Genomic DNA, 16,730 nt, shown 5'->3' on the forward strand with positions numbered 1-16,730 from the left:
CAAGCTGATTATGATTGTTTTAGGTGAACACCAGCAATCAAGGGCTTAAACAGAAGCAATTCTCTTGTGATGCTAAAAGTACAAAAATATTTAATCAGGTTTTAGCAATATCAGCAAAGTTAACAAGCTTTCTGCTTACTTTGACAACAACTTCTGATCCAATACCAATAAAATTATTTTCCTAACAACTAGAGTATCAGAATTAAAAGTTTTTAACAAGCTTCAATTGGAACACCAATAATTTGAAGCCTGCTATTATCATAGTCAATGCACATGAAGAACTTAATTTGAATTTGCTGAAAAAAGCAACAGTTACACATGTTAAACATTTAGCTTGTACAGAAAGTGGCACAAAACATGGGAGCTCTGATCTGTAGCCTATAGCTAGCCAAATCACTTATCTGAATTATATTTTAATATTTTGAACTGCAAATGTTAAGTAAAGTTAAAAAAATTTGTGTTAGTTATATATTTTTTTCATTTTTCAGGAAGTACACAAAGCTTATTTATTTTTGTTTGAGCTTTCCATCTATGAAAAAAACAAAAAACATGGCGAAAAGCCAGATAATGTATTTTCCTTAAATTTGGCTATTTCTGGTAAGAGTGTGATCTCAAATTCGGTTGCCCATGTCATTAAGCAAATTGTTACTAGTAATGCATGGCTGAGTGATTGTAGAGTCTGTAAGTTAAGTTTGTTCTGAGCAGTTACTTTTAAATATAATAGTTTCGTGTGTGAGTTTATTTTTAGTAGTTTGCCACAGATTGTTAGGTAATAGGTGGACAAGATTCCTATGATATCCAAGAAAAGTTCACTATCACAAAATGCAAGTTACAGCCTGTCATCCACAAAAAGGCCATATATTTCCATCCAACTTGTTACAAAAACTGTATCAAAACACAAGTAGTCAAACTTTGCTATTTGCTTTTATATTGTAAATTAAAAAATGGTTCAGGGGAATACTCAAAGCACAGAAATGAATGTGGAAACTCAAAGAAGCTGGTAAAAAAGAAAAATTCAGTAGTCTTGAATATACACAGTAGCATATATACATACATAGTAGGAGAAAAATCACTGTTAAAGTTCTGTCATCCAATCAAAGTGGAGTTACACCAGTGTCAAGCAGCTCTAACAAAGTTATGCTGGATTCTTACACAAAACACTCTCCAAATACAATTTAAGATAACTAAAATGTCTATTGAATAATCATGGTTTTATAATAAAACAGGCAATAATAACTCAGGTATTTGGAAAATGTGTCTCAGGCACAAACATTTTCAGTTAGTCTTGGTAATCTCAGCTCTCTATACAGAAGAAGATTGTGCTCTACTGGGTTAAATCCTACTCTGTCTTGTAAGTCTTGAAAATCTTTTCACACATATCCGCTCCCCTATCCTAAGCCAACGATTGCATCTTCAGCTTTAATATTGCCTCAGCCTACTTCCTTTGGGAAAAGAAACAGAAATTCTCGCATGTCTCATTTGTATGTTATATTACCAATAAAAACAAAAAGTGTCAGAGGTTGAAATATCTGCATGTGATTCTTGCCTCTGCTTCCTCATTCTGTTGATCCATTTCAACAAGGCATGGGCCACGATTAATCTAAAGTGCTTCCAATAGCTAAATAATTACAAAGCTTTGCAACAGCTCCATTAACTGCAAGGCTCTCACAATGACTACCTCTCTCACAGAAATAACAGCTGACTAACATACAGTCTTAGCTGATTCTCATGTTACTGAGAGAGCAGTGGTTCCTACTGGCACTCCAGAAGTATCCACTGCGAAACAAAAACTTGTGTGAAATGCAATGCCCATTACAGTGTTTGGTTACACAAGGCTCCTTTTCTCTTTAAAACCTGCATTGTATTTAGGAATCTGACATACTCAGCTGACATGTCAGGAAGGTGAAGAGTTCCAGCTATGCCCATAAACACAAATAAGCTTCCAGTGCTAATCCACCAGAACTAGGAAGCTCCTTTGAGTCATGGCTGAACAGACTTGCCCTGAAATTATGTTCAATATCAGGATAATTTTTCCAGCAGATTTCAGACTTCCTCACCAGAAGCAGGCTGCCCACTTCTCACAGTCATGCACCATCACTTACCGACTCCACTCCTCTCCACTCCACTGGAAGATTCGGAGGGGCTACTAGTCTAATCACCTCCAGCCCAGTCTAATTTCCAGGCTATATCTTTTATCTTCTAAGCCAACAACTGTAGCCAGATCATCAACTATTTACCTGAACTGGTGCCGAAAGGACTGGTCTATTATCAGCAGCCATTCCCATGTGCATCTTTCATAGATGAACGGTGAAATAGTGCATCATCCCAACCCACACAGTGCCAAGGAAACAGACCAGGTCTCTGCTGATCTCAGCCTCACCACTGAGAAGTGCTTTAGAAAGGCATTTGGGCCTGAATCCACTCAACCTGACTTTAGGCCTGTATCTGAACTTCCTAAATTGGGAACAGAGGGGGCCATGGGTTCTTCTCTGAACAAGGGAGCAGAGACAGGACTTCCAGAGAGCAATTCAGACAAGCTAGTAAGACCTGTCTCTGCTGGTGGCTCTTTATTGACTACGCAAAGAGATTAATGCAAGTATATTTCTAATCTACACAAGTCAGATGATAGGCATGTAAATCCAGGGAAGATGAATCTTAGCCCTGAAACTGTGTATTTGGTTTGCTTGGCTGATAACAACAAAAAGCTGCAAGAAACATTTAAGACAAAACCACTAAAACAAGATAGCTATTTTTATACTTGAGCATTATCTTAGCACAAAAATTTATCCAAGTAAAAATATAACGCTACTGTGAAGTGACCTGATATTCTGCACCACATCATTTTCAGTCTCTGAAATAGTGAGGAATACTTGAAAACTTGCCTTTTTGACAGTTTTCTAGAAATAGATCAACAATCAGGATCCTGCTTTTCACATAGCACCTGTCGTGTGCACTGCGGTAATATCCATTCAAATGTAGAAGAATGAAAACAATCATATTTCTCACCTCTCAAATGGACCACAGAATATACAGAATTCAGAACAGTTAGTGTTTTGCATTAAACCTGGATATGTTTACAAGTAAGATGAAAGCAATACTTGCTGAAATGACCTCCTTTCTTCTGTTTGTAAGATTTATTGAAGGCAATATAGAATGGCAACAATAGTCAATCATAGGTGGCAGACTGCCCTTTTATTAGGCATAGTGAAGCCAATTAATCTAAGAGAGCTTTTCCCCTTCACCTCCTGAAGACATGTACTGTTAGAATGCATTTGAAAATTCTACAGCAATAAATAAAGGTGCTGGAACTACTCATTTGAACTTTGAGAAATTATTTACAAGCACTTGAGATGCTAAATATTAACATTCTACACAGTCTCCTGGGCAAAGTGCCTGCTACTGTAATTTGCATAGAACCAAGATTTAAAATAAAACTTTAAAACAAGGCTTTGTGGTACTGCCATTCTCAAGGATAACAAGAAGAATAAAGAATGCCTGTGAGAGAAAGTAAGAATAATAGGAACATTGGAACTTGTCTTGCAGTAAGTAAACACTGTTGAGTTAATTAAAGAAGTGTTTAAATAAAAATGCAAGGGAAGGTCAGCTAGTAAACCAGTCACAAGTTTACAGCATAGGAGTAATCAGTTACTTGGATTTATTTCTAGATGTAGATTATCTAGATTTGGTAGGAGATACCAAAGGCCATTTGAGATGAAAAGCAAGTATAAAATATTCTTCTTAATTATGGAATATCAGAATTCAAGATGTCTTAACTCATGTTCTGATTTCTGTGTTCAATATGCTTCTAATTAGAACTGTTGTAATATATTTTCTTGGGAGGCATATAAGAAAAGTGAGTAACTTAGTGGCAAGCTCCCTTTTTTAGGGCACAAACTTAAAACATTCCTTTATTCTTGGATTACCTCAAGCATCTTTCTTGAATTACTTTCATCATAAATTCAATTATAATCTTACCAGTTTCACAGCTGGGCCCAGTGAAGCCTTGCGGGCAGGCACACACATTGGAAGCAATGCAGGCTCCTCCATTCCTACACCCATCTTTGCAAAATGCTGAAATAATAAAAGCACAATATATGGTTAAGAAGGAATTAGCAAAATTACACTCAACAACTTCGCAGGTGTTCACAGGCCTCTAGCAGAGTGACACAAAACAGTCCTGTAGTGCTGAGCGCAGAGGCTGTTTTCACCTAAGGATAGAGGTCACTAAGAGAGAGTTTATAGCCCCCCTGCCTCATCGGCCAGATGGTCTGACAAGATGAAGAGGGAGATTAGAGTAAATCATCTGAAGAAAACAGGCCACATATGTGCTCCTTCTCATGCACTGGAAAGCGTGAGAGGGAACGACTTCCATAGCAACAGACCCTTCCTCGGGCGTTGCTGTTCTTCACTGCTTTCCCAAATAAAGACCTGAATCTAACAGGCACAATTAAGCACTAAATTAACTTTCCTACCTGAATCATAAATTCGACAATTAGATCAAAATAATAAAAATAGTAATTTGTCTCAAGGGATTTTAAAGAGCTTTAAAAGTTTTACCATTTACAGTTTGAGGTTCATCCTTGGATTTGTTCTTTGACTCACATTGGAATCTAAAAATCTGTGCACACATATTTAAGGGCAACATTATCCAGATACAGCTGTCAGTAAGTGTGTGCCTACAAGAATTCCTTCTATTGACACAGAAATGTAACTAGCGCTGATATAAAATTTGGCAGCTTTGTTTAATTGCTTTGATCGTATCTGTACCATGGAGTGAGCCCTGCCATGTTCACAAGAAACTACAGAGGAAAACTGCAGGTGAAACTAGGTGGATGAAGGTTGTCACCAATGCAAAGAGTAGAATTCTACCCAAGGGCACTGGGGTTACTCCTATGTTTGTAAACAGCCACAAGAGATACGAGGTTTGGTGTGCAGCTGCTCTGTGAGGCAGCATCACTGATGAGGTCCAAAGGAGGACCTAAGAGAGAACAGGCGTGTTATGAAGTTGACCTTTCCTACTCATTTTTGAGGCACTGAGCTCACAAGTTTCACAAAGTAGGAGCCAGAGCATTGAGCGGGACACCTAAGCTTCCTGGCATGAGATGGCCTGGAGCATCAGTTGGCAGCATGGGGCATAGAGAGCTGCCAAATCCATAGTGGTCAGGAGATGCATCCAGCTCTCTGAGAGACTCCAGTATCCAAACTAGGGCTGTAGGGATATACATTTCTCAGAATGGGAAACAGAGTTTCAGAGCTTTCTCCTGCATACTGTCTTTTCAATACCAAGAAGGGAGGGAGGGACACTTTTCTTTTATAATGGGGCCAAAGACCCTCTGAAACATTAGATTTGCAGTCAGAGCTCTCCTCCAGGAAATGTAAGAGCTAAATACTGCTCTACGGTTAGGCACCTTTTCTTTGACTCAAAGAAGTCTCAACTACCTGTTTGTGAAGTGACACACAGAAGGACTGGGGACTATTCCCAAGCACAGCACAGGGCTCAGTCACACAGACTGGGTGCTCTTCTGAGTGGAGTGACTGTGGGTTTGAACCTCCTTAGCCTGAGGTGTTTTTTCTCGCATCCCGAAAGAGGGATAATGGCATAAAGAGGATATTGGGTGACATCTCTTCCTCTAGCCATGTGTTTCACTAGAAGCAGGCACGGCTACTGTGTTTAACAGAGAGTTCACATATATTAGGAATACATAGGAAAAAATATACTGGCACTAAGGTGAAGGAATAGCTAGTGCTAAGATCTTAATCAGGTTTAGCAATTAAAGAAATATTGAGTTGCTTTACCTCAATAATTTGCATAGAACCAAGGTTTAAAATAAAAAATAGCAGCAGAATGTAGCTATGGAATATTATCAGTGTTAATTCAGTCCTCTTAGATTCTGACACCTAACAGATGGGGGGATTGAGGTGCAGTTTTAGGGAATCCTGGGTATGCCATTGCTGCAGCGAGACCACTTCTCATTTCTAAGCCAGTTCACCAGTTCACTTAGAGCTGTACTACCTATATTGTCAGATATCCCCAAATCCTATGCTACAAGTCTGAGGACTTCTGAGAATTTGGGCCCAAGTACCAAGTATTACCTCCTCTGATGTGAAATACAACATGAATTATAAAAGCAGCGCTGTATCTTTGGAAAAGCATCTAAGACTATTAATATAATTTTTAATGTTCACCAGTGAATGGCGATGTTAGAAAACAGTACCAGCTCCTGGGCAGAAAAGGCTTTGCACAGGGATGTCTACAGCTTTTCTTATTTACAATGGAAAGACACAACATACCAAACAATCTTCACTTCATCCCAAGCAAAATGACTGACAGTGGAAAATGCAGAAAATGCACAATCGTAATTTTGTTGGTAACACTGAGTTTTCTTGAATAGGGTAGCATTTCTAGAAACTTAACGTGGGAGAGAAAGGAAAAATTTAGTTGCTCTAAATTTTAAAACACACTATTTATATATGCATCATCCTCAAATTACTATAAACATTGTACAATGCAAAATTTTTATATCCGCTTATGAAGACCTTTTCCTAGGTGCAGAACCTAAATGTCTAGCATTTCTTCTGTCTTATTCAAGTTTTGTGAACAGACTGGCATTAACTCATGCAGTTCAAAGACTGTTTTCAACAGCTTACCTTTACATATGGTCCCATTTCCTGTGTAACCCGGCTTACAAACGCAGTTGTGCCCACCCACAGTGTTGAAACAGAGAGCGTTTTCATCGCAGTTGTGCTGGTTTGTGATACATTCATCATGCTCTGAAACGTGAAAAAATAATAGTTTGCTCTTGAATTTTGAATATACAACAAAATAAAGGCTTTATATAGTTTTCAAAATTAAAAAGAGACAAACAAAGAAATAGTTACAGAAGACAGGGCTAGATGAACGTGTAACCATGGATTAAACAAGGGAATACACTTTTAGCACATACTTTGCGTGCTAAGTGTGTTGCCCCATAACTCCACTTCAATAATAGGGAACTATCATCATTATATTTTTCATGTTACCTACACTGTACTCGTAAACATTTGCCAAAAAAATGGCTAGCATACTATAAATCCGTATGTTAGATCTACCGTACAATTGCAGATTTATGTTAAGCTAGATTCAAAGGGTTTCCTTAAGAAAAGCTGACTAATGGTGTGAGTCATGCGTTCCAAACTGCAAAAAACATGATTAGCAGAAGGCAGGACTTCAAAATGTAGCCCACGTTTTCCTTCACTTCATTGTGTACTCAGCTCTTGTCTTTAGCCAGATGAATTAAGTAAACTGAAAATTAAGGTCTACGTCCTGTTCAGAGTATGGGACTTTCATCGTGGAGTGTTCTAGCACCAGGATTCAATGGATTTGACTCTCCAGTCTGGTGACTAAATGTTGACATACTGAGGAAATACCACGGTTTGGATTAAATGAACAATAAAGGCAATATGATTTTGTGTTAACCTGAAGTGTTCTGCTTATTCTAAAACAACAGCAACAAACAAAATCTATAGATGTTTAGGTTACTCAACATTTTAATGTTTTAGCTTGCAATTAAAAAAAATCGAAAACAATTTCAAAATAAGATGCTCTAAAGTATCATTTCAAAATGTCACGTAAAGTGATCCAGCATTTTTGAAATGAAATACGTTACTCTGAACGCATCAGAATGAAATGTTTCAACGTTCTGGAAATCTTTCTTGCACTTTTTTAAATTCATCTAATCATAAATAATTTCAGGCTGTCTGGAATCTTTAATTTCAGGAAAAACTGATCTTTTTTGGGGGAAAAAAAAATCCAGTTTCTATCAGCAGACATGGACTAAACTGCAGGTGAGGTTTCCATAGCCATCATTCGTCCAGGGTCTAGTAAATTTTAGTAGTTCAGCTTATGCTTGTTCTATCTATCTGACCCAAGTCTTAAATCTGGACTCAGAAGTTCTTTCTTTTCTGGCCTTGGGTATGTCACATTGCTCTGAAACTTCCACTTTACAAATAAGAACTGAAACCTACACATACCCCACAGGGTGGCTGTGAAAATAACATTTGAAAATCACTATGTAAATGTCCAGCTTGGTATTTCAATACTGGCCATATATTATAGGAATATAAAACTGGCAAAATGAACCTACATCTCTAATCCATCAATAGCTGTAAATTGACTTCTAGTAATAGCAATTACCAGTCTTTTAAAAGGGAGAAAAATCACCAAAATATAGCTAACTATTTTTAAATACTACACAAGGGTTTTTTTTGTTTGTTTTTGAGGTTTTTCTTCTTTTGTATAACACTTACCTAACATCGCACTTATAAACAAGGACTTAAGTGTATCTTTTATCAATAATGCTGTTATCAGCCCTCATCCCTTCTGAGCAAGTCTCTTACTGAACGCAGCCGAGCATGGGCTGCCGGCCTCAATCCTGAAGCATAAGATTTAATCACTTTACTCTGAGCATAGATAACTAAAATTGTTAACGTTCACCAAATGATCTGGCCCTTCTAGCCTCCAGTTAAAATACTCAATTCTGACCTCCTGCCACAGTGAAATCTCTTACGCTGACAAAATAGTATTTTTGTTAGATCAATCAATAAAACAAAAAAAAAAGTCCTGGTTACGTAAATTAGCTACAAGTATTGTCTATGCGGTAATAATACTCTAGATTTCTTGGTTTGTGTTACCTTTGTGATGTTATTTAAGTATGGTATGCTATTTAAATAATAAATACTTATTATTTTCCCATTTTTAAATGTTCTATATAACACACAACAGGAAACTAATCATGGAAATGTGAGAAACATTATGCATTTAGCAGGCCAAAATATCTTGCAAAGTTAGAGTCTCAGCAGGAAGGATATATATAAATATACGTCACATTGATAGACTTGGTTCAAAACACTGAATCTGGCAAATTAAGTATCATGCTGAACAAGGAAGAGTAACCAGCCACCCCAGTCCTTGGGGGTGCAACAGCATCCCTGGCACTTACAGCACCTCTTTATGGCAGATAAGAGTGCATGAGAGAAAAGCAGCTAATCCCCAGGCTGTCATGTTAAAAGGAACAGCTCGAAGCATGTGCCTGGAAGAGCTCAGAAAGCCTGTGCAGGCATCCAAAGGCAGGGCAACTAATGCTGCCTTTATGCCAAGCAAAACTCTCGGGTTTCCAGTCCAACATGGTATTAAACACATGCATAACTCCACCTTGCAGAACTGTGGCCTTGAAGATCATTTGAACTGTCCTTTGGAAAAAAAAAAGAATTATGTTACATCTGACTGTATTTTCATAATATTTAGTCTCTGGACAGAGACAAACTAGTAAGTCTTTTTAAGATGAATTTTTCTTCAAGTGTATGGCATAGATAAAATTAACTTTTTAGTAGTCAAGGAAGAGAGCTCGGATTCAAAGACAATATCCCTTGTTCCCTACTCTGGCAGTAAGAAACTTCAGCATCTCATATCCTCCTGTAAGACAGCTCACAGAGGATGCTGCTAACATTTCAGCAACAGGGTGCAGCTCAAGATCAAAAATGTAGTATTATCAAAATAGCCAGCGTTTCTATGACAGTGACTATCTGCTCAAATTTCAGGTCTTTTTCTTTTTATTTTAATTTAATTTTTCTTTTAAATTAAGTATAAGTGACTCATGAAAAATTCATGGTTCTGATAAACAATTCTGGGATTTAAGTTAACATGTCAGCAAATTTGAGGAGAATGTCTCTGAGTAAAAGTAAAATTTGTGATTCAGTTAAAGAAACAGACTCTTTATAATGATAAGAACAGAAAAGAATCAGCAATGATATTTTACATCCCATCTAGATTCGTTGTCTTATAATATCTAAATTAATAACACAATTAAAAACATTTAAATGTACTGCTTCTTCATATTCCTTGTTTCAGCAAGAGCTAGCAGAGCAAAAGGCTACATTTTACGACTAGCTCTGCTGTGGACAGACTACAAATGGTTAAACTACGTAGAAAAAATCCTGCACACAAAGCATTTTATCACATTCAGTTCCAAAACGCATATGCCACTATCCACAGCAGTTTTGAAGAGACTACCAAAAACTGTTTTTTCCATAACTCTCCATTTGTTATGTCTGCCCAGTTTTATTAAATACAGAAATATTTATTTGTGATTAAAAGGGTACCTCTGTTGATAACTCTTCATTAATTCATGCCTATTACTTTGGCTTCCCTTCCTAATCGAATATCTCAAAAGTCACTTTAAATAAAAAGGATATTACAGAAACTAAGCTCAGCAATCTTCAACAGCACCAGGAACTGCATAAGCAGATATGACCATATATTACAAAGTAAAAAAGCAATTTATAAAAGAATCATTTAAAGAGAACCGTGAATTTGGTGTCTTCTACTTTAAGTTCAAAAAAATAGTAGAGAAACATTATTTGTATTATTTAATATTATCATTTAATATTATTCATAATATTTAATGTAAATATTGCTCAAACACATTGCTGATGCTCCAAGAAGCAATGCTGAGGTTATTTATTTCAAGCATCTTTAGAAATAATGTGACACAGATTTAACAAAAGCCCTATGTTCATTTTACTACACATCATAATGATGATGGGGACAGGTCAGGTACAACAGTATTACAGAATCAAAGAAATAAAAATTACATTTGCAGAGAAATTTTAATGATTTAGAAACCTGAATTTGCATAAACACATATTCCAAAAAGACCAAATGTACTGGTTTCAATGATTACTTCTAAAGCTATATTATCTAATATATCTAAAATCCATTTTGCACTGGCCAGGACTCCATGCTCAACAGTATTAAAATTCATAAAATCTCTGGTCTGGGAATTGACTGAAGGCTTAAATACAGTATTCATTTCTCTTGAATACTGTAAACTATCTCTTGAATAAGGTCTTTTTAGATGTAAAAAAATTTTCAACTCCAAAATTTGTTATTACTCCATAGTAAGTGCATACGAATGTTTCACTAAATAGCCTTCAAGACACAGATGACTTAAAGAAACGCAGAAAGCACATGACTACACAATTACTTTACTTGCCTATGTATTTGTGTATGTAGCAAACAGATCATGCACGTGTACATATAAATGTATGTATATATTTATAAAAATACACACACTCAGATGCCCATGCTTTATTTTACTTTGATTCATTATGGAATACTCATCTAGAATGTCTAATATGGTTGGTCTGACAAAAATTTTATTAGTTTATATCAAAAAAAGCATCAAGGACATTCTTTAAGATCTGGAACATAAATTAAGCATATGGTTTCTCATGACAATCAAGGTTAACAGGAAGATATTCACAGTGAAGTATGGTGTCACAAGGAGAGATTCTGCTGGAATAAACTGATGTAGACTCACTAATTTCCTACACTGTAAGACAATGTCTATCAGCTGGGCATCTCTCTTACCAATTTTACTGTATGCCTGGAGATTCCTGTAGAACAAAGTAACATGCTGTCTATGAGGTATCTCACCTATCTTCTCCTTTTATTTTCCTGATGCTATGCAGCACTTGGCCCCTCTGTCCTTCCTAGTATAATCTTCATGATTAAAAATAAACAGAAATCCTGCATAGTATTTGCTATGCATTATTCTACTTGTGTACCATAAGCTTTTACCAATGTCCCAATATTTATCTCAAGCATCCAAATTTTGTAAACATCTAAGAGAAAGAAAAGAAATCAACAGGCAGAATCCAATCCAACAGTGAACAGGATTATGCCTGAGTTGCATACTCAGCTACTAACGGGTAAAGAATATTATACTGACAGTTTTCCAAATTACTCATTACCAGCATGGGAGATTAAGAGCTAAGACCACAATTAAAATACAGAAATGCAAAAAAGCACCCAAATATGTAAATAAAACATGTTCCCCAAATTGTAATCTTGTAATGCCATGCAACAGACTTTCATTTTTGAGTGAGGAATTTCTGGACCAGGACTAAATTAAAGTATTTTTAAGAAACAGAATATTTTAGGTATTTTCTCCTGAAGATGTCTCTGAATTCTTGTACTCCAATTACTTTTTGTCTCCTGTTTCCTTCCAATGGATTTAGTATAATCGATAGAAATGTGGTGACCAGCTGGCAATCTGACATGACAGTGACAATAAGAGTTACTTTAATTGTCACTACCTTACACACTTAAATACTCACTCACAATTTATCTTAATTGCAAGCTTTTCTCCTCACATTGTTCCTGTACAGGATAAAAATTTGTATTAATTATATGGATAGTTCCAAAGACTTATTCATTTAAGATCATTTGGGAAGTGACAGATGGTTAATTTCTTTAAAGACTTCATATTAACTAGTTTAAACTCCAGTTAGCAGGGTTACCTAAAGTCTCCAGTATATGCACAAATTTATTGATGATATCGTTTGTTTTTCCATATACTTAAGTTACATTTTTCTACAGATATCCCCAATTAAAATGCAAAATGGAACCCACCCTTTAATTACTTTGAGTTACCATCACGCATTTACTCTTAGTTAATTAATGATTCATGACTTCAGCACAGATGACCACCAACAGTTGTCCCCAATTCAAGGCTGAAGATATGAAAGGCAAGGTCGCTCTACAACTGTGTATTCACTGCTAATCTTGTTTCTTGCTTGATTTTCACTTCTATCCATTCCTATATGTCCCTTACCCACACTGCTCTAGGTCCTCTTTTACTATTTCTTTCTTCACTGCAGTCATAAACAACTCTTTTTTTGAACTTATATCCCAATTTTTTCCTACTTTCTTCTCTTAATTATGTTGATAACAAAAATAGCTCTGGCATGTGCATGTTCTTTTCTCAAGGGCTGTTTAGAGGCCATCCTGCTTTCTGAAATGACTGTCATTACTTAGTCCACTGTTCTTCAGGGAGAACAGCTGCCATCACCTCATCCAGATGTCTACTTCTCTCTTTTGTTTATTAGCTTATTTACTTATTCTATATTTGGTGTTAATATGATAAAAAAGAAAAACAAGAGAACTGTAACTAAACCTTAGGAAGACAATCCAGTTGCGGGTATGGCCAAAACCTAATAGCCCTTTTCATATCCATTATCAGAAAGCTCAAGGACATTTTATTTATACTACTAAGAGGATATAAAGGGGAACCTAAGTTATTGGCAATTATTGATTAAGGATTAAGAGAGCAGAAAAATACTAGATCGAGAGAGGGTAATACCAAGAACATGCACTTGCTCTTCTTGAGTCTGTGTCTGAGGTCAGGAGTGCTTTGGAGAAAGCTCAGAGATGGTAGTGACTCTGAGGACACTAGAGACAGACAAAATTAAGCTGGAATTTGGGAGCTGCATGTGTGCAGCTTGATCTATTTCTGTTTAAAATTAAGTGAAGTCAGGCATATCATGTGAATTAAACTGGAACTGTGAGACTCTGATTTATCTCAAAGCAGTTCTGCAACAAAGCCCCCAAATGGACGAATATCTGACTGATAGGCTTTGCTCCAGCACAGGGTTCTGTGGCTGATACCTATAAAAGAGCAGATCAGAAGTATTCACAAATGAGGATATTTTCTTGGCTTACCAAAAAAATCTATTTTTGCGTGTCTGAATAGCCTTCGCCCTGAAGACCAACTGAGTAAGGACAAACCAGCTACGCAGACAAAGACCAGGAGAGCCACTTATTTTGGAGGCTTACCTCAGCATAAAAGGTTAGCTAAACTACACTGTGAGCCTGAGTCTGAGCCTTGCATACTCCTATGACTGTGTTTTTAATTATAATTCTAGCTGCCTTGATCTTTGGTAATATCTTTATGGGTCTGGCATAATTTTCTTTCATAAACAGAAATCCTGGCACTTTGAACAAGGTGATGAAAATAATCCCTAAAACATCTCCCACTTCTAGCCATGTTCTTTTCTCAATAAGAGAACTAAAACTTTTAATGTGTGCCTTGCTCTTTACCAACATGAGAACAGAAGAAAGACCCTAATGCCAACAAAATCCAAAAAAAAGCTGCACGTTGCAGCAGATACATCTTTTTTAAATAAGGAATAGGATATGCTAATCCCAGTAAAGAAGAGTTTTTTTGAAAACATATTCTAAGATTTTCACTTTTTTTTAGAATTATTGAACAACAGACTTTCATTTAAAGAAAACAGCAGCACTATTTCACGCTCCCAAATCAGCAAGAGGAATAAACATTTTTTCTACACCCTTATTTATACTAAGAATTGTTTCTTATAGAACATTATATAAAGTGATTTTCACATAAATTCTCTCTTTATTTTTTGATGATTCCAAAATTGGAATTCTGGATTTTTCCTCCTGAACTGAAGAAATACATAACTGCTATCTATGTCTTTCTAAATTGCCCACTAATACTTTTAAACTATGTAACTCTAATCATGGCTTTCATGGCTCTAAGCAGTGTATACTCGCACTCAGATCTTAAACTGAAAAGTCCAGTACACAAGCTGAACGTGGACCAGTCCATCCTTCCTGTGGTATCTCTTCAACAAGAAATCAGTGTTAAGATCTCCTAGAACCCAGGAAAGACAAAAAATATGCTCCAGCTCAGCCACAATGGACAAGGTGATGGTTAAAATACGTATTTCAAGTCAGGTCTACCACTCTTCCCCCTCAACCTTCTTCCACAGCTCTTGAGCAAATCACATAAACCTACTTAAACTCACTTAAGTTTCCTCACCTTCAAGATTTGTATTATAATTGTGATTTCCTATTTCATAGAAGTAAGATGTAATTTTGCAAAATATTCACATTCCTGTCATGAAGGGTTCACCTTTAATATTAATCATCATTACTTCATATAACATTCTATGAATTTTTACACTTTTCAACGATTTAAGCAGAGGAAATCTACTGAAGAATATGTAACATAATAGCTAAAATAAAGTAAGCTTTAATTTCCTTCATGTATGCCATTTTCTGTATTCCTTCCCGAAGGGAAAAGTTCATGGGAACCATTTTCTAGGGCACTTAGCAGAGGCCTAACTGTTTCCCCTAAGGGAAAGACTGTAACTCCCACCGACTTCAATGGCAGGGCTGTAATGCAAATCTGAAATTATTTTGAAAATCCCACCTTAAGAGATTTCAGCCTAGACATCAGGTCCGTGACCTTGTCACCCACTTATTTTTCGCCTTAATGCAAACTGATCTCTTAATATCTTGTCTCTTTTATCACTGACAATTTTTAAATAATGTTTCTATCCTTTAAAAGATATTTCATGATTTAGCTTGTGTTTTCCTCTATAATCCTTTTACTTCTTCTTCTTCTTTTTTTTTTTTTTAATCTAGGCAGATACATTATTTGTTCCTAGATAAATCTTTTTCAATTTCAACCTTTATTGTAAACCTCCCAGGTACTTATGATAAACTGATGCTTTCAAAATCTTCTATTATGTTGTCAAAAATGACAATGAGAGCGAATTCTGCATCTATGGTAGTGATTCCTATGTTATTGCTAGTAGAAAAAATAGCCAGCCTAGAACCGCAAATATCCTACTTCAATTTCCTCAGCCAGTTTAAAACTGTTTATTTCATCATATTTAATACCAGCTCTTTTAATTTACCATTTCCTTGCTAAAAGATTCCATGTTACATAAATTTGCTACCAGCAAGAGATACGTGTACTGGATATTTGGCCTCCATCTTGCACATCTTCATTTTACAGGGGAACCAGGAAAACTGCTAAGGCCCTTAACCTCCTGTATATTCTCATATCTCACTGTTAACAGCTTAAGGATCATCTATGTAACCAGAAGGCTCTGCAAAAGCTTCTCTGAGCAACACGGGCTTTTCAGCACTGAGATCACAGAAGGATGCATACCCAAGGGACAAGAGAAATGTGTCTCGGCAATCAAGTGCTGTCCAAAGTTGGTTAGATAGACTATAAAAGTACTCAGAGCTCTCTGGAGACAGTTGGTGCCACTTATCTATTCTTTTGGAGTATCATCATGGCCAGAGTTCACCAGCTTGTTATTAGAGGAGGCTCCCAGGGAACTTGCAGTTACACCATAAAGGACCACTGCCATGATAGTGCTTGACTGGAGGATAGGTGAAAAAAACAGTGGTGGATGTTGCTTTGATCCACCTCTTGCTGTCCTCCAGATTCTAGTGCAACCTATCTAACCATAAATATTAGATAAAATCTGTTCTCTTACCCAGCAGAGTAATTTCTTGATACAGGAGATGGTTCACCTTAGCTCCCCAGTGGTAGTGTACCACAGGAATACAGATGACTCACTGGGTATCTAGAAGGGCAGTACTATTTTTGATAAGGCAACTGAGCTCAGTGGGGAGAGGACTTCCCCCAGTGTTGCTCATCTAATGTAGGAAATGAGGACACAGATGTCCCCAGTGATCGTTCAGTGAAGCTTTAGTGAAGGAAAGGCAGAATGATACTGATACTCTGCCCTCAGTTCTGCCCTGTCTCTAGTGATGCTCCTAATTTTCCCTAGAGCTTGTCATCCACAGTAGACTACAAGGGCACACCGAAACAGCACAGCAAGCACACCCTGTGGCTGCTGCACAACCTCTGCACCCAAGCTGTCTTTCCTGGGAACAAGTGTGCCTGGAGAAGAACTGTACAGCCAGGTCTCAGAACATCACGGTGTCAGGGAAGCACCAGCACAACTCAGCCTTGGGAGCCAGCAAGCGCCCTGGCTTCTGCAGTTTAGACACAGCCCTCGATGCCAATAGCTGGCAGCGGTGCTGCAGAAGCGGGTTTGGCTGCCACAGGATACATCTGTGCTGC

General features: G+C 37.0%; 1 protein-coding gene across 1 annotated transcript in view; it reads right to left on the reverse strand.

Moving 5' to 3' along the window:
- The window catches only part of NELL2 (neural EGFL like 2), a 148,977-nt gene that overhangs the window by 29,186 nt on the left and 103,061 nt on the right, over positions 1 to 16,730 (reverse strand). Inside the window, exons 14-15 of the mRNA XM_062583812.1 lie at positions 6,649 to 6,771; positions 3,976 to 4,071 (exon numbers count right to left, since the gene is read on the reverse strand). Of these exons, the coding sequence (XP_062439796.1) occupies positions 3,976 to 4,071; positions 6,649 to 6,771 (219 nt within the window). The remainder of the gene's footprint in view (positions 1 to 3,975; positions 4,072 to 6,648; positions 6,772 to 16,730) is intronic.

The sequence above is a fragment of the Rhea pennata genome, chromosome 1 (assembly GCF_028389875.1).
Source record: "Rhea pennata isolate bPtePen1 chromosome 1, bPtePen1.pri, whole genome shotgun sequence".
NCBI lineage: Eukaryota > Metazoa > Chordata > Aves > Rheiformes > Rheidae > Rhea > Rhea pennata.